Source organism: Centruroides vittatus, unplaced genomic scaffold (genome assembly GCF_030686945.1).
Source record: "Centruroides vittatus isolate TY-2023 unplaced genomic scaffold, ASM3068694v2 contig_878, whole genome shotgun sequence".
NCBI classification, from domain to species: Eukaryota; Metazoa; Arthropoda; class Arachnida; order Scorpiones; family Buthidae; genus Centruroides; species Centruroides vittatus.
The window spans coordinates 91,914-108,670 of record NW_027122570.1 but is presented as its reverse complement, the minus strand read 5'-3'; the positions used below and the strand labels follow the sequence as shown (position 1 = coordinate 108,670).

The 16,757-nt window shown below is 30.4% G+C and overlaps 1 protein-coding gene across 6 annotated transcripts in view; it reads left to right on the top strand.

The window, feature by feature from the left end:
* Nucleotides 1-16,757, top strand: part of LOC136983194 (coiled-coil domain-containing protein 177-like) — a 90,934-nt gene that overhangs the window by 19,789 nt on the left and 54,388 nt on the right. For all 6 annotated transcript variants that reach the window (XM_067279862.1, XM_067279866.1, XM_067279865.1 and 3 more), the window contains exons 3-4: nucleotides 9,240-9,351; nucleotides 9,493-9,621. In XM_067279862.1, the coding sequence (XP_067135963.1) occupies nucleotides 9,240-9,351; nucleotides 9,493-9,621 (241 nt within the window). The remainder of the gene's footprint in view (nucleotides 1-9,239; nucleotides 9,352-9,492; nucleotides 9,622-16,757) is intronic.

The following is a 16,757-nucleotide window of genomic DNA, read 5'->3' as shown; positions in this document are numbered from 1 at the left end:
ATAAAATTATTATTAATCTTATAGTAGAAAATTTTATTGATTATAGAATATTTATATTTTTGCTATCCTGTTTTCTAGAAACATGTTTTTTTTTATACTGTAGTCACTTTTTTTGTATAAATTACGTTTCATACTGTAAATCATTTATGTTTGTACTAATACAATTACAGTACATGTTTATTTTATAAATTTTTAAAATTTATTTTATGCATAAAAATTTAAAAAGTCGAAAGTTTGAAAGAAAATTGAATGTTAAGAGAAAAATAATAAAGTAAAAATAAAGAAAAAATAAATTTCTACAGTTAAAAATTTTTTATTACAAATATAGTAAATGTCATATTAATTATATTATTGATGTTAAAATATCAAAATTGATAGTTATTGATTGTTTTATCTGTATCTAATTTAAACATAAAAGATTAGCAACATAAAAGTATTTGCCTAATTTAATTTTTCATGTACAATCTTTGATATTGTGACATTCTGAGGGAATAATTAAATTAAATTAATTAATTAGTAATAACTTACAATTAACCTAGAAAAGGTCAGATGACTACGAAGCCAAAAAAATCCCACACACCCTATTTCTCTGATTACTTAGCAGATAAAACTGATCAAATATTCCTCCAGATCTACAATTATTACTCAGGTTGTAACCTAATTCCTGACCTTGGTCAATATAGACAATTAGTCATAATAACAAACTGTCAAACAAGCAAATTTATGAAGTAATTTGAGCCACAATAACAGATAGAAGGTGTCAATAATTCATCGACATATCCAATTTTTGACAGCCCGTATCTGTCAAGACTGGACCTAATTCGAACTTAGAATGCATTGCATCATAGATTGTATCAGTCAGAGATGCGTATAAAAAGGGTTGTACCCGATCACTGGGGCGGACAACTGCAGACATCCACAGTAGACACAGGACCTGTCCTGCCATAATGAAGGTGAACAACAGCAAACATTACCCATGGACACTGGTCCCACCATAATCGAGCATATACACCTACAACACAATGCTCTACCCGCCAGCCTATGGACCCTGACTCTTGGCTAGATCCGTGAATGTCCTCTCGACCGCACATGATTAGGATCTATGAACAATGAGGAATCAGCAAGAGGTATTTGAAGTTTTATGGAAACTCTCTCTCTCTCTCGGTCAATTTGTTTATAAGCTAATTATAGATATAAGGTGTTAATGTTTATTGATGACAGCTGTGTAAACATTTAATTGCCTATTTGTGTAAGAATTGGTATACCCTTAGAATTAGATCTATATTAAACTTGTTCTGTCTGTTTAAATGGTTGATTACTTGTGTATCACCGACACTTTATCGACGACCTCACCAGCCCTCCCACTCTCCTGTAATCATACCATCCATTGACACAACACTGGTAAGAAGGGCTTGAGTTCACTGCTCTTCCCCCTTGGTACTCACAATATCAATTGCTATAATTGTACTCTGTTGTAAAAACATTGATGTATCTTAAAATCAACCTGTAGTAGTGATCAGATTCTACATGTGACCAGAGGGTCATCACCTCTTTAGTGACTGACACCACCACGTCCCGATTGACACGGAAGCTGAGATGGTGTGTTGATTCAGTCACATGAGTGGCTGCGTGCATGGACGATCGGATCCAGGATGGAGATGGGTTGAGAGACAGTGTACCGAAAGTGAATCACTCGGATACCAAGTTAACAACTAATAACAACTAACGATTTAATTTCAAAGACAACATGACTTTACAATTTTGCTACAGTTTCATTAGGCCTTAACTTCAAAGGATTTTTAAACGAAAGTGGTTGCAAGAGAGAGAGTTTACATGAGATTTGTGTGGTGATAAGTACCTTGGGGTGAGGATGTTTGAAAATAATCTGATGCTCATTCCTGGGAGGTGTTCTTGATTGTTCTTGATTGTGTAGCAATGTATGTTAGTCTCCTGAGATAGAGTTTGTCTTCAAAATGCGTAGTAATCCGTTGAACTGAAGTATCCGTAGGAAGTATCCGTTGAACTGAAGTATCTGCAAGAACTAGGTATATCTGTTGGCACTGAATTAGGCACTAGATAAGGGATGATATTCTGTTGAGGGACTGGTGATGACTGCCTAAACTTGCAGATTCTGGTTATATTGACTTGGAGAAATTGAGATAGTAGGTCAGAAGGTTATGAGAAAGTGTCGCTTTTACTGCTGAGAACTTAACAATCGATTTACTCCCAGGTGTGAAAGTTGATGTTACGATGTTAAATTGTTTACATTGAAGTCCAATTTCTCACATACATATGATACAGTAGTGAAAAAATAAATTTATTACAATATTGCAGCACAAGGATACATCATTGAAGAACATTTTCATTACAATTGTTATAAATCAGAAATTGGCAAACTCAGTCTGGCAATTAATGCACACTGATCAATGCTGGAGATGATTGTATAATTTATTAATATTCGATATTTGGGGAAAATGTTTCTCAGTGTTGTATCCTTGTACTGTGATGTTGTAATGAGTGGATTATTTTTTCTTTATCATTTCACATGTAGAATTTAATTATTATTGCTGTCATCTTTTTACAGTGTATTGAATTTTTTTGAAATAGTGTGTATTTTAAAAAAATGACAGTAATGTGATATTCTCTTTATTGTTTTACTTTATTTAATATATTATAACATTGAATGATTTTTCAATTTCAAATTCACTGTTTTCTTTATGTTAAAGATGTATTTTAAAGTTAAAGAGTTTTTAATTGTGTGTGTATATATATACATGCAATTAAAAACTCAATTATGGGAAACTCTGGATTATTTGAAATAGTTTTCAATACAAAAAAAAATCCCAGAACATGTAGCTTTGCACATACCACAGAGTATAATACAAAGAGACCAAACTTTATAAGTGAAAATTAATACATCTGTTGATTGTAGTTATGCAAAACTTGGTCATATACATAATATTATGTTACATTTTGAATATGTTAATTTACCTTCAAATATAGTATTTGCATTATAGTATTTATTGTTCATGAAACTGAATTCACAGTGCTTGATGATGTACTCAAAAAAGAAAAACAAATAGTTTCCAAAATTTCAGTTATCCAAAAGACTCCCTAGTCCCATCAAGTTCAGATAATCAAGTTTCTGCTGTATTTACATTTTGCTTCTGAAAATAAACTGTGGTATTCAATAGTACTTAAGAATTTGCTTTATTGGAGATGAAATATACAAAAAATAATTTTGGTAGTTTATTGCAGTTGGTTCATTGGGCAACTGCTGTCTTTTGTTGAACACACCAGTTCTTGTCAGTTTGGGTTCTGGATGGTGTCAAGTCCTGATTTAAGAGGGAGGATTGGCAACAGGAAGGGCATCCAGCCATAAAATGAAGGCCAAGTCAAGAAAAAGCAGTGACACATGGAAATCTGAACTAATAATGTTTAGGAAAGAGATTGTAATTAATTCACTGGAGTCTATAAGAATTTAAGATTATTTGGTTTTTAGTATCATAAGTTTTTTCAGAATTTGGAAAATTAATATCAAGACATTTATACATCCATGAAAAAAAATCTAAGATGAAATTAAAGGACAATGATTGTTAATTACTCGGTCTAAGACCAATCAGATTTTTTTTTTTTTTTTTTTGACAAAACAAAAAGTGCAGCCTAATTTATGACACATTCAGATTAAACAACTTTGAAATTTTCAGAATTGAACAACATTTGGAACAGCTATTTAAGGCTTATTTTAGTTTATTTTTATAAATCAAATTCTCTTATTTATGCAAGATATTTTGAAACTCTTCAGCTTGTAACAAATTTTTTGTTTTTGTCAAAAAATGTACTTTAATTCTAGACTTTAATAACACATTAAAGTTACTAGATTAAGATTAATAGATATTAATCATTAATAGTTTATGCATCAATGATGCATAATCTCTTAATTTAAAAAGCATTTATTAAATTTTCTCTGAAATATCTGGACAAAGAAAACTTGTTATGTAGTTTAATTATTTGAATGAAAAGGAGTCCATTTCTAAAACTTAAAAAAAATAATAATAATTGTTCTTGTTTATAGAATAAATTTTAACTTTTATGATGATTTCATAAACACAACATAAAACAAGGATTCAAACTCTAGTTAATTAACTAACATGAGAGATTTATCAGATATATTTTTAATAGAATATTTTTTATAGTAGTAATATCAAAGTACTTTTGAGCCTTTCAGATTCAGAAAAAGCATGCTTTATTGAAATGAACCAAACCTGGCACCATTATGTAAGAATGCAATCTAGTACTGCTTGTTTAATGGAACCAAAGAAGTTTGTTTGTTAATAAATTTATCTTTTGTTGCATTAAATAAGAATATATAAAAATTAAGATAAAAAAAGTTAAATATCATTTCAAGAACATGCTTCCAACAGGTAATACAGCAGCAATTAAATCTATCTAGCAAACAAAGCGATAATTACAGATACGTCATACTAACAAGGTTAGTACGATGTATCTGCTGTTTCAATTGTTAGATTTTGTGGTTTTAGGAAGTATTTTTGAAGATGAGCCAGAAAAGCTCATAAGTATTTGTAATTTAATTGCTAAATGTAAAATACTTAAATAAAACATATTTAATCCTACATAACAATAATAACAATAAAAGACACTAAATTGTTGTTAAGGAACCATCATTTAATTATTATATATTAAAATAGTTAAATGGTAAAATCCTTGATCTTAGTCTTGTCATTTTTTTTTCCTTCATGTTTATAAATTTGATTTATATTTAGATGAAATTATTAGGAGAGTCAAGTATGCTGCATTTCAAGAATGAAAAATATTACACTATAATTCATTTGTTTAGTTTTCTGTAATATAAGAATATTACACTTATTTAATTCATTTTGCTGTTTGTATCAGAATAATTAATGAATTTTTTTTTTGTGCTAGAGTCAATACAGAGTTTAGTAAAAATTCATTGCATTAACAGAAAATTAAGTATATTCAAATATAATCTGTGTTTTAAGCATAATTCTTCAAACTTTTTTCATTATATGTAATAAAAGTAATTCAGATAAAAAATTGATTAATAATAATTAATACAGATAAAATAGTACTAATGCATAATAACCTTAAATAATCTAATCTTGATTTTAATAACAATTGAAATATTAATAATATAAAATCACCAATTTTTATATAGTTCATTAAATTGTTAAACGTAATGTACGTAAATAAATTGGAATTACGGTAATTACTTTGGGAAAATGAAAAAGTAGTTCTCATTTCTCTATATTTGATTATTTTTATATTTCTCAAGCAGTTATAAATTGTTAGCATGGTATGACACAGTTCTTACATTGTTCATTCCAGTTTACAATAACAGTTAACATATTCTGATTGATGAGATGTGGAATTCTAATTGATTTAATTGAATTATATCAAAATTATCTGATTACAATAATCTTCAAAATTGGATAAATTTTGAAATTTTAAAATAGATTTTTTTTTTTTGTAAATTAAAGGCTGGATTGAAAGTCTGATTTTACTCTATAATGAAAAAAAATTAGTGCTGAAATAATCTTAGAATCGAAATAAATTATTTATAAATATTTATAAGTGTAGTGTTTTTAAGATCATGTATATATATATATATATATTATATATATATATAATGAATATATTTTCAAAATGTCTCTTGTCCAAAATTTTCAAAATTCAGGTATCAATTTGTGCAGATTCATTGATGGTTTCTCCTTTTGATTCTGCTTTCTTTTTGCTTCAAAACATCTTATAAGGAATGAAAAATTCTCCTTTAAATATGAGCATTCAATGAAAACAATTCTTGTCCACAAGATGGCAGCCATCTTACAGTAAAAACTTTTTAGTACAAAACATTCCTTATCCTTACATGTCTTTTCCACTTTTTTTTTTAAATCAAAGTGTCTGTTGTTTTAAAGAATTGTTTTCAAAACGTCTTTTGTACCATCTTCAGTTTTAAATTGCTCCTTGTCCAAACTAACTACTTTAAGTACTATAACTACATCACAAGAAAAACTTTAAAATGCAGTGATACTTTTTAATCTAACGTTTTTGATTGTTTTTATTGACCTCCTTCAGTATGAAAAACAGTGATTGAATGACAGTTTTCATTTGAAACGAATGGAACATAAATGTATTTCTGATGCATATATTTAAATATAAAAATTTAAAAATGAGAGAATGTAGAACATAACAATGTAGAATAAACACCAAAACTGTATGAAAATACCAACAAAAAGTTTTTGTTAATTGTTTAGTCCATTTGTACATTTTGGTATTTTAATTGTTTTTGTATATTTCCATTTATGTATTATTTAAAACTTCAGCATTCTCTCATTTTTGAATTTTTTGTTCTAGAATAATTAAATACAGTTAAACCTGTATCTTGAATTTCACAGAACTCAGAAGAAAATTTGAGATAAACAGGTTTCAAGATGTAGAGGTTTCTATACAGTAAATAGTAATAGGTTTGATTGGAAATAGAGTATTTTATTAATACAATAGCAATTGTACTGTACATACCTGTATTATAAACAAAGAAAACATTTTGACATGTCTTAACAGATAGTTTATCAATAGTTTCTGATACTTAACTTTCTTCAACCAATAAGATGCAAGCCAAACTCATAGCCAATCAGAGAAAAGCAGTGTTAATTACAACTATGTACTGTATTTAAGAGATGTTTTTCAACTACAATTTATTCTATCAAAGTGTAGGTGCTGAGCTTTGAACTTATAATTGATACTTCAGTCCATAATTTGACATATAGATTTTCTGGAGAAAATTATTTGAGATAAACATAAAAAAATATTTTGAATTTAGGCTGAAAATACAGGGAAAAAATAAATTTTGAGATAAAGAGGTTTTTGAATAAACATGTTTGAGATAGACAGGTTCAACTGTACTTTGTTTGAAAATGTTTATTTCATTCATTTTGAATGAAAACCATCATTCAATCTCTATTTTTATCCTAAATAAAACATTAGAAAATTAAAAAGTATTGCTGCATTTTAAAGTTTCTTTGTGGTGTGGGTATTCAATGCAAGTGCAGTATCCAAATGACATTAATTACTGTATTTTATGGCATATAAGATGCACTCCCATTATAGCATAGAATATTTAGGAAGAAGTTTTTAGTGTATTTAAGTCCTCCTGCATAATAATATAACTGAGGCAAAGTATGATATATGTATAAGATAATAGATAGTAAAACACATACATGTAAGTGTTGAGAAAAGATTACTGCTTAACTTTGAGATGGGTTGTCAGTGTATGATGAATGATTGATTTATAATTGTCTTATATTATCTAACTAACATTTACAATAATTCTGTTTTAAATAACAAAAATTAGTATAGTACCATACTACAAGTATACTCTACAGACAGTATTAGAAATTGACACACACAAAATATACTGTGACAGAGTTATAATCACAAATAAAACAATTTCTCACATTAGACCTGACATTACTTTCATTGACAAATGCAATAAGATTGCTTATATAATAGAGATCTCCATTCCAAACACTCATAACATGAAAAATATGCTCTCGTTGAAAAATCAGTGAGTACACTCCACTTGCCCGTGAAATAAGGCAACTGTGTAAGATGGATACGGTGCTTATTGTACCTATTGTTTTCTCATTTACTGGTGTCATACCACATACACTACACAAAAGTCTAAAAATATTAAACTTTAATAATAATTATATATAATGACATTACAGAAAGCTCTACAATATTGAACATATGTCACATTGTTAGGAAGTTTCTAAATATGGACACATATATCAAGAATATAATGTTACACTTGCTTGGTAGCTGTGCCTTGGCTTTAGTCTAGCATAGCACTTTTACAGGTATCAGCTGAGTGTGACATTTGCAACATAATAATATGTTTAATTAAACAATAACATTTTTATTCAAGAGTTGGACTAGGTAGAGGTTACCTGTAGTCTACTGAAGGCCATTTGGGAAATTCATTAGCCTATAGGGCGGCGGTGGCCAACCTTTTTGGAAGCAAGGGCATAATTAAAAATTTTCATGAACGTTGTGGGTGCAACAATATGTAATGACATCGTGGCTAACCTGGCAACATCTTACCGTGCCCCTAGATTTTTCCCTATGTCTCCCGGTCAGCCATTCTGACCATGTGCATAGTACTGCTGACACACTGTACTAGAGCTCCAAATAAATTTGTTTTACCTGTTAAATTCTGTGTTTATTTCGTCTAGAACCCAAAACATCATATATGTTTATTGTTAGTTATTTTTAAATTTTTTTAATTCTTAATTATACTTTCTTAAAATTTTTTTTCATTTAATTTTTGTCATTTTTAATTTTGATTCTTTTGGATTTTATTTTATAGGTTAAAATAATAATAAAAATGTGTAATAATAATTTTATTGAACGACATTTATTACATAATACATGAAAAATTAATGAGAAGGTTGAGACTGTATTTCGTGACATAATTTTTCAAAATCATGAGAATAATTTGATACTGCTACTCTTAAACTATCATTTAAATTTTCATCCATATAGAGTTATTTAATATGTCAATAAATAATTACTTGAAAATTTCGATTAATAAATAAGTAATAAGTAATTTCAAGAAAATTCTGCTTAAAAGCTGGATCATGAAATTAATTGGAAATAAAATAAAAAAATTATTTTAATTTATCGGGAATTGTGTCATGGGCGCATAATAAATTGCTTACGGGCACACTTGTGCCTGCAGGCTCAGGGTTGGCCACCCCTGCTATAGGGAATTGCAACTTTACATATAAAATGCAAGGCTTTTTTTAATAAAAGTTACATCTTATATGCTGTTAAATACAGTATTCTTTAATGTTATGTAAGACAACAAAAATAATTATGAAGATAAATGCTTATTGGGCTCAAGAATTAGAATAAAAAATATTTCTGCATCAATAGTTATGACACAATAAAACTTTTTTTCTTTTGACAAAAAAGTTGCAAAATGGATGAGACGTTTTGAATTTAGTCTTCATATATATCAAAGTAAACTTTCTGTTATTCCTAATTGCTGTATATTTTTGTCTTAATATAATTATACATGAAGCATGTCATATTAAAATTTTGTGATGATTTTAAATTCAGTATATCTGTAAATAAAATATAAAAAATAATTTATATTAAAAATTTTAAAATAACTATGTTCATTTATATTTACATAGCCAGTTGACCTTTTGCATAAAACATTGGCAGAATTTCAAGATGATTTACCCCCAGGAAAATCTTTAGAAGAAATATTTAAATTATATGATGAATATGAACAGAACAGAACAGGTTGTAATTAAATATTTAATTATTAAATTTTATAGAATAATTAAATGAAAAAACTTAAATTTCATTTATGCATTACTTTTATATTAAAATGGTATGTTGTAAGTTTTAAATATAACTGTAAAATGTTCATATTTTCACTAGCTTTACTTGCCAAATGTCAAGCTGAAAGAGAATATATTATATGGAGAAGTGCTGTTAAACAAAGATCCCAATCTCTTTCTCCTGGCAGAAGAGAGAAGCATTCGTTAGATCGTTCTTTAACATCTTCTGGTATGTAAAAAATTTATTTTTGATTTTTTTAAAATCATCTTTTAATGACTAAGAATTTGCGTTATCAAAAGTTTAGTTAAAAAAAGTAAATATCTAATAAAAAAAAATTAGCAATAATAATAATTTTTGTTATGTAGTAACAATTTCAAATAAGTAAATTAGTAAAATATTAATATTTTGTGAGTAAAATTTGCTTATGATAAATCACAGAATATATATACTTATGATTTGGAATTTGATTAGAGAAGTTGAGGTGCGAGTACAAATGTTAAACTTGTATGGCAAGCAGAAGTACACGTTTGATGTTTTAAATCCATGTAACCTTGTGGTGTTCGTTCACAACATCACATGACTCAGTGAACGTCACGCATTGACTCTCGGGGAAATTTGTTGAAAAAATGGCAGATACATTTAACATCGAGGGTTACCAGCAAAGGTAAATAAACAGATTAAACTGTTTAAAAGTATTCATAGGATGTTTAATAACACTAAATAATTATTTTTAATTAGTTGTGTCTCCTACTGTATGATTGGACAATAAAACTACCTCATACTTTTGTTGAGGGAAGTAGTGGCTTATGTAAATTTGAAAGCAGCTCGGAAAATTAATTTTTAGAAAATTTACAAATGTATTGTGTGGTAGAAGATGCCGTAGAAGAACAAACCTACCTTAAGATAAGCTATTATGAAAACAAATATATGTAAATTCTATAGGCACTTCACATCACTTGTTAAAAGATTGAATAATTAAATAATTTCTGGATTAAAATTGTCTGTTTCTTTACAATATTATTCATAAATGCTTAAATAATCATTATTTTAATAAAATATGTCATAATTTTTAACCACAAACACAAAAAAATGAAGAAGTTTTGTGAAGCTTTGGAAATAGGACTAGAATTTATGCAAAAAGGGGAAAAGAAATTTTTTTCCCCATCGTTTTGGAATAGAAGCCAATAATAATTATTATTGTTATAATAAATTTATGTTGAAAAAAAACCATCAACAAGAAAAAAGGGGAAAACGAAAAATGAATGTTTTATGTCCATAAAAGGGCATGTCTGTAGAGATTTCCGAGAAAGTCGGACTTCTCAGATTAAAACAATAAACGAATTTGAGTACTTAGATCGAACATCTTCGGTAGGAATCAAATTGTCAGCCGATGTTGACTCATCTAACGACCTGGGTTCCGATCTCGTTACAATTCGTAGCGAAGGGGGGGGACCGATTAGAGAGCGGAGGCAAGTCGGCATTGACTTATTGGAATGTTCGATCTGGGACTCAAAGGAAAGTTATAAAACCCTAAGAAAAAGAGGAGGTGACGTTCTCGGTTATTAGTTCTCTCAGCTCTTGATTTGTAGTGCTCCTCTCCTGGATTTTTGCTACTGTGATTCAACAAGGAAAGCTTGTTCGACATCCAGGAATTGGCTTCGTTCTCCCGTCCCATCTAGTGTCGTCCACGTACTGTACACCCAGTTGCCGGAAGTCATCTCTTCAAGGTGTGCTGTCCATATTACCTTTGCTGGAAGAGAAACGATCGTCGGAACATTTGAACTTTTTGTACAGACTGGTTTCCCATCTTTGGATAGGCATTACGCCTTGTTATAAGAATAGTTGTAAGAAATTTTTTTATTTTATTAAACGGTTTTGAGATGGAAAACCTGTCTCTGTGAAATTTTTCCACTCCCACATGGCAGTGCTGACCGCTCAACTGTCGCAACATCTTTTCACCCAATCGGCAAACCTCGCAGTTTAAGCCGATCGTCTACTTGCCATTCTAGACGTAGCAAACGCTATTATCAACCATATAGAATTGCCAGATGGCAGTACTTGTCCATCTGCCATTTACGTTTTGGGCTGATTACGTGTGCCTCAACCTCTCTATTAAATCTTTAAGTTATGCATATTTTATAATTATATATAATATCAACAAATGTATGTAGTTAGATCTTTAGTAAAACGTAAAAATTTGGATTACATTTTGTGAAACAACAATGTGTACTTTATTGAAACACTTATGTATTACAGTAAACTAATCATTAAAGCTCTTTCTTTGCATTATGCTTGCTATAGAAAGGAAATTAATCATTTTTGTCTATTGGAATTTATAAGTTTGAAACAAGAATTACTTTATTTTTTGCATATAACCTGCAGGTTATTTGTGTTTTTTAATGATTTGATTTGATGATGATATTTGAAAATGGGTTATGCAATAGGGCAGGTTTTAAATTGCAGTTATAAACTCTATGTGTATGAATAATGGTTGCTCTTATAGGCATGGGCATACAGTGGAGCAGATTATGCAAAGATTTTATTTTTGTTCTGGCAGTTTTCTGTGGGTTATATACTACCATGGTATTTTTGTGTATATACAAGTGTACCCCAGATTATATACATAATGTGTTCCATCAAATAGTAGTTGTATTGTGAATGGTTTGTTGTATCATGAATTGTCATTTTTCATACATTTTTTTTTATTTAAAGAAAATTTTGCCTCATCAAAAATTTTTGAACAATGACCAATATGGTGTCATTCCCCAGTGTTCTATAGAAGATGCCCTTGTTAATTGTGTGACACACTACAGCAAGGAAAGAAGAAGAGATTGAGGTCTGTTAATATTTCTAGATATCAAAGACACATTTGACAATCTGTGATGGCCCACAATCTTAAAACTTATCAAAGATACCAAGGTACCATAAAATATTTTTTACTTGCTCAAGCATTTCTTAACCCTTTCCATGCTGAAAACCTTTAGCATTAAGTAAATAGGTGGAATTCATTATGCGGTGCATTTTTGCGTTTTTGGGTAATTTTTTGAATCGCGATATTTCGCTTCAATATCGCACTATATTCAATCTGTTTTTTGTGTTTGATTAAAAACATATTACAGTTTACGATTGTGTAATTTTTAGTTTTATACATATTTAAAATAATATGAAGTTTACGAACAAATTTGAAGGTTACGAACAAAAAAAAAAAAAATTAATTTACAGAGAATTGCTGAACTTTGTACATCTGTTAGATAGAAACATCTGTCCTGTATTAAACAAAACAAATCGCAGCTTTCTACCTAGAGCAGGGGAGAAGTTAGTGCCATTATTCACACTATGTCTCTAATTACTTAGCTGGGAGAGTAGTCGATTGTTATCATGAAGCGACACCAATTAGTCAGCTGTACGACTGTGTCAGTCGTAGAGCTTTGCTCTTACTTTTGTAAAATAATTAAATGTATTCAAAATATATATGAATTCATTTGACAAAAATTTTAAAGCCAAATTAACAGCGCGAACACCTTCCATAGACTTACTATAGGAAGGTGGAGTTTCCCGGGAATATTTATTGCTAGATAGTTTTAAAAACATATTTACTCGCCTAAATATTGTTGAATTAGCTAATTTAATGTCTAAGTGCATTAAATTAGTTAATTAGAATTAAAAATCGATTTAAAAAGCGAATTTACAGTGATTGTTTACATTTTACTTCGAAGGTTGGAGGCGGGGCTTTTCGCGGCAATTTTTTCATTTCATAAGTCTGTGATTAGTTAAAGTAACGTCAACAAAGACAGAAGAGACTCAATAAAACTGTAGAAGGAGTTTCCCTTTGATTGTTTTCAGCCAACTGTGTAGTTAACTGCGAAGATTTACTGTAGAATAGTAGGGGATGTATTTACCAAAATATTTATGGCCCAGGGGTGGTAACAAAACGTTTATTGGCTTAAACAAAGTCAATCGACATACAGAAGAGCGAATCAAAGCTAAGATCTCTGGAAAACTCGAATATAGTGAAAATTAATCGAATTTTTTAATTGTTACCGATCGGTAAGTTTCGCATCACCGATAAACGAAGAAGTCACGTGATACACACCGATCGGTAACTAACTGCATGGAAAGGGTTAAAAGACAGTGAAGCTTAAATTGGGCTTTGTTAAAAAAACCTACTCCCTAAATAAAGGCCGTCCTTAAGGCCCAGTATTTGGACCCCTACTCTGAAATGTTATTGTAAATGACTTACTAATTAAATTATCAGAATGCTTCTGTTCATTGGTTATACAGTCAACTATAGCATTAAAAAATAATTAATTAATGACAATTTGCCAAACTTTCTTAAAACCCAGACATTTTTGTTCTTCACCCAGACACCTGGACAAACAATGCAAAACTCAGACAGATGGCAACACCTGGAATGTATGAGGTGTTGTATTAGTAGTAGGGATTGCAATTGCTGGATCCCTCATCCAGCAATTCAGCCGGATTCAGTGCATTCTTTGGCCTGCACTTCGTGCTGGATCCAGCGCTGCGGATCCGCAAATACTCAATTAACTTTCTAAATAATTGCGCAAAAGTCTATGTTGTCGTGTTGCCGCTTTGCTAACTACTAGACTGCTACTAATTACTTAATCACTACTTTACTAACACTGATAATTAAATTACTTATAAATAAACTATACCTTAATCAATCCAGCAAAATTTAATAAAATAATAATGTATTCAATCGCTTTTAACGATCTTCCTCAGTTACAAAAAGATACAACATTAACTATAGAACATATGTGTTTCGAATGAATATAAATAATGTGTTTGTGTGTTTCGAATAAATATGTGTTTCGAATAAATATAAAAAGAATAGTGCTTAATTACATCCCATTTTTTTTAAACAAGATACATAGATGTACTGCCAGGTATGATAATTTTCATATTGTATATCGATGTAATCCCGCTGTTTTCAAACTTTTAAGAAACGATAAAAAGAGGAACGGAATTCAACAACGAGTATATATTCAGTGCCTTTACACAACCAACGTTTCAATTCCAAGCTTGTTTATGTGGGTGCAATGATGCGCAGTTTAAAACAAAGGCTCAAGAGCACAAATATACAATCAGTAAGAACCTTGACAACACTGCGCTGGCATCATACGCAAGACAGAAGGATGTTAACGTCTAATGGGATCAAGTGGCAGTTATAAAAATGACGACGAATAGGCAAACGGTCAAACATCTTGAGAGATTGGAAATCTGCAAGGCGCACATGACAACTGGTTGTATGAACCATAGAGATGCGGACTCATTGTCTACCATGTGGAGATCTTTTTACATTAATTAATGTTATTAATGGACAATGCTGGTTTCGTTGTTATATCTTATATACAGTTAATACCCCGAACTTACGCAAAAGGTGGGACCGAGCGATAACCGTGTAAGTCGAATTCGCGTAAGTCAGGGTATAACTTCACATATAAATACATACAAATTATTTTTAATTGGGGCCGGAGACTAAAGAAAACAATAATTTAGAAAAAAATGTTTAATAAAATCTTAGATAATATATATGTATAACAAATTATATTATTAAAATCGTAAATTGAAGTTATTTTGTTATAGAAGGCTTCCTAAAATCTAACAAATTCGTCTGACGGCTCAAAGATTTTTTTCTCCCGCAAAATTTCCCTCGCAGCATGCTAATAATTTTTTTATTTCTCATTTTGTAGAAGAAATGCGCTCTTCGTTGGAGTCTATATTTTCTAAAATTTGTAACCTCTTTTTAATTAAACTGACACCTTCTGTCAAGTTTCCAACCATCATTCGATTATCTGATTGAACTGGGTCTAAAGGATCAAGTTTTGCCAATTTACAAATTTTCATTTTTGTATTGAAATATTTGGAATGTAAAGTTAACATTATTAAAGATGAAGTTTTTCTTTTCTTGTTTGATGCAGAAGAATCAGTTCTACTTCGTTTGGATGACACAGTAGAGTCTCAAGTCTTCATAGATATAACAAACACAGAAATAAATAAGACAAAATAAATTGTAGCTATGCGTCGATTCCGCGTGACACGTCCGAACCTGTAAGCTGAACAATAGTTTTGGGGGGAGTGAGTAATCAAGGGTTGCGTGGTGCTCAAACAAAAGACAAATCGTCGAGATTTGAAAATCGCGTAACTCCAGGTTCGCGTAAGTCGGGGTAGCGTAAGTCGAGGTATTACTGTACAGGGTGTTTTTTTTTTAAACTGACGGTACTCAGAGACATCTGTAGAGCAATCTAACAGCCGGACTGTTGGCAAATTTGGGAGAGTGACATGGGAAAGGGATTCCGCAAAGAAAAAAGTAGTACCCAAATTTGCCGGTAGGGGTGGATTTGGCACTGTTGTAGCAAAACAGCTAAGAATCTGCATAAAATCCAGCTGCAATTAACAAACACACGAATGAATAATCAGACAGAGGTTTCAGTGTAATAACGAAAGTTTAATTAATCAGCAAATAACCTTCTCCCTTCTTCAATGTGATCACCGTCCTGCTGGACAACTCATTGCATCCTGAACACTGTGTTCTCTATAGCCGAACGTAACATGTCCACAGGAATGTTCATCACAGTTCGAGAAATGTTGTCTTTCAAAGTCATCAAGTTTGGGACACTACCAAGATAGACCTTGGACTTTAAGTAACCCCACAGGAAAAAGTAACATGGGGTTAGATCCGGGGAGCGAGGCGGCCATGCAAGTGGAAAAAAGCGACTGATGACCCTTTCTTCAGTGAAGTGCTGGTAGCTTTTTTGCTACAACAGTGCCAAATCCTCCTCTACCGGTGAATTTAGGTACTACTATTTTCTTCGCGGAATCTCTTTTTCATGTCATCCTTTGTCACTCTCCCAAATTTGGCGACAGTCCGGCTGTTAGATTGCTCTACAGATGTTTCTGAGTACCGTCAGTTTAAAAAAACACCCTGTATATATTTTTTCCGCTATTTATTTTGTTTATTTATCTATATTTTGTCCGTTTGGGCATTTTCCGTTAATTTTTATATTTATTCCGAACACATTTTATGTTCTATATTTAATGTTCTATTTTTTTTGCAACCGAGGAAGATCGTTAAAAATGATTGAAAACGTTATTATTTTATTAAATTTTGCTGGATTGATAAAGGTGTAGTTTATTTAACTTATTCTACTTCCAGTACATAGTTTTATATACTTATAAATAACTACAGACTAATATGTAGAGCCTATATATGAAAACTGGTAAGACTGATAGCCACTTAGCCATTGATTATCCGTCCTTACATTATTATAAATATTAATATAAATTAATCAGTAGAATTACCTTTGCTATTATTTAACTTAAAGATTACATTATAATTATAA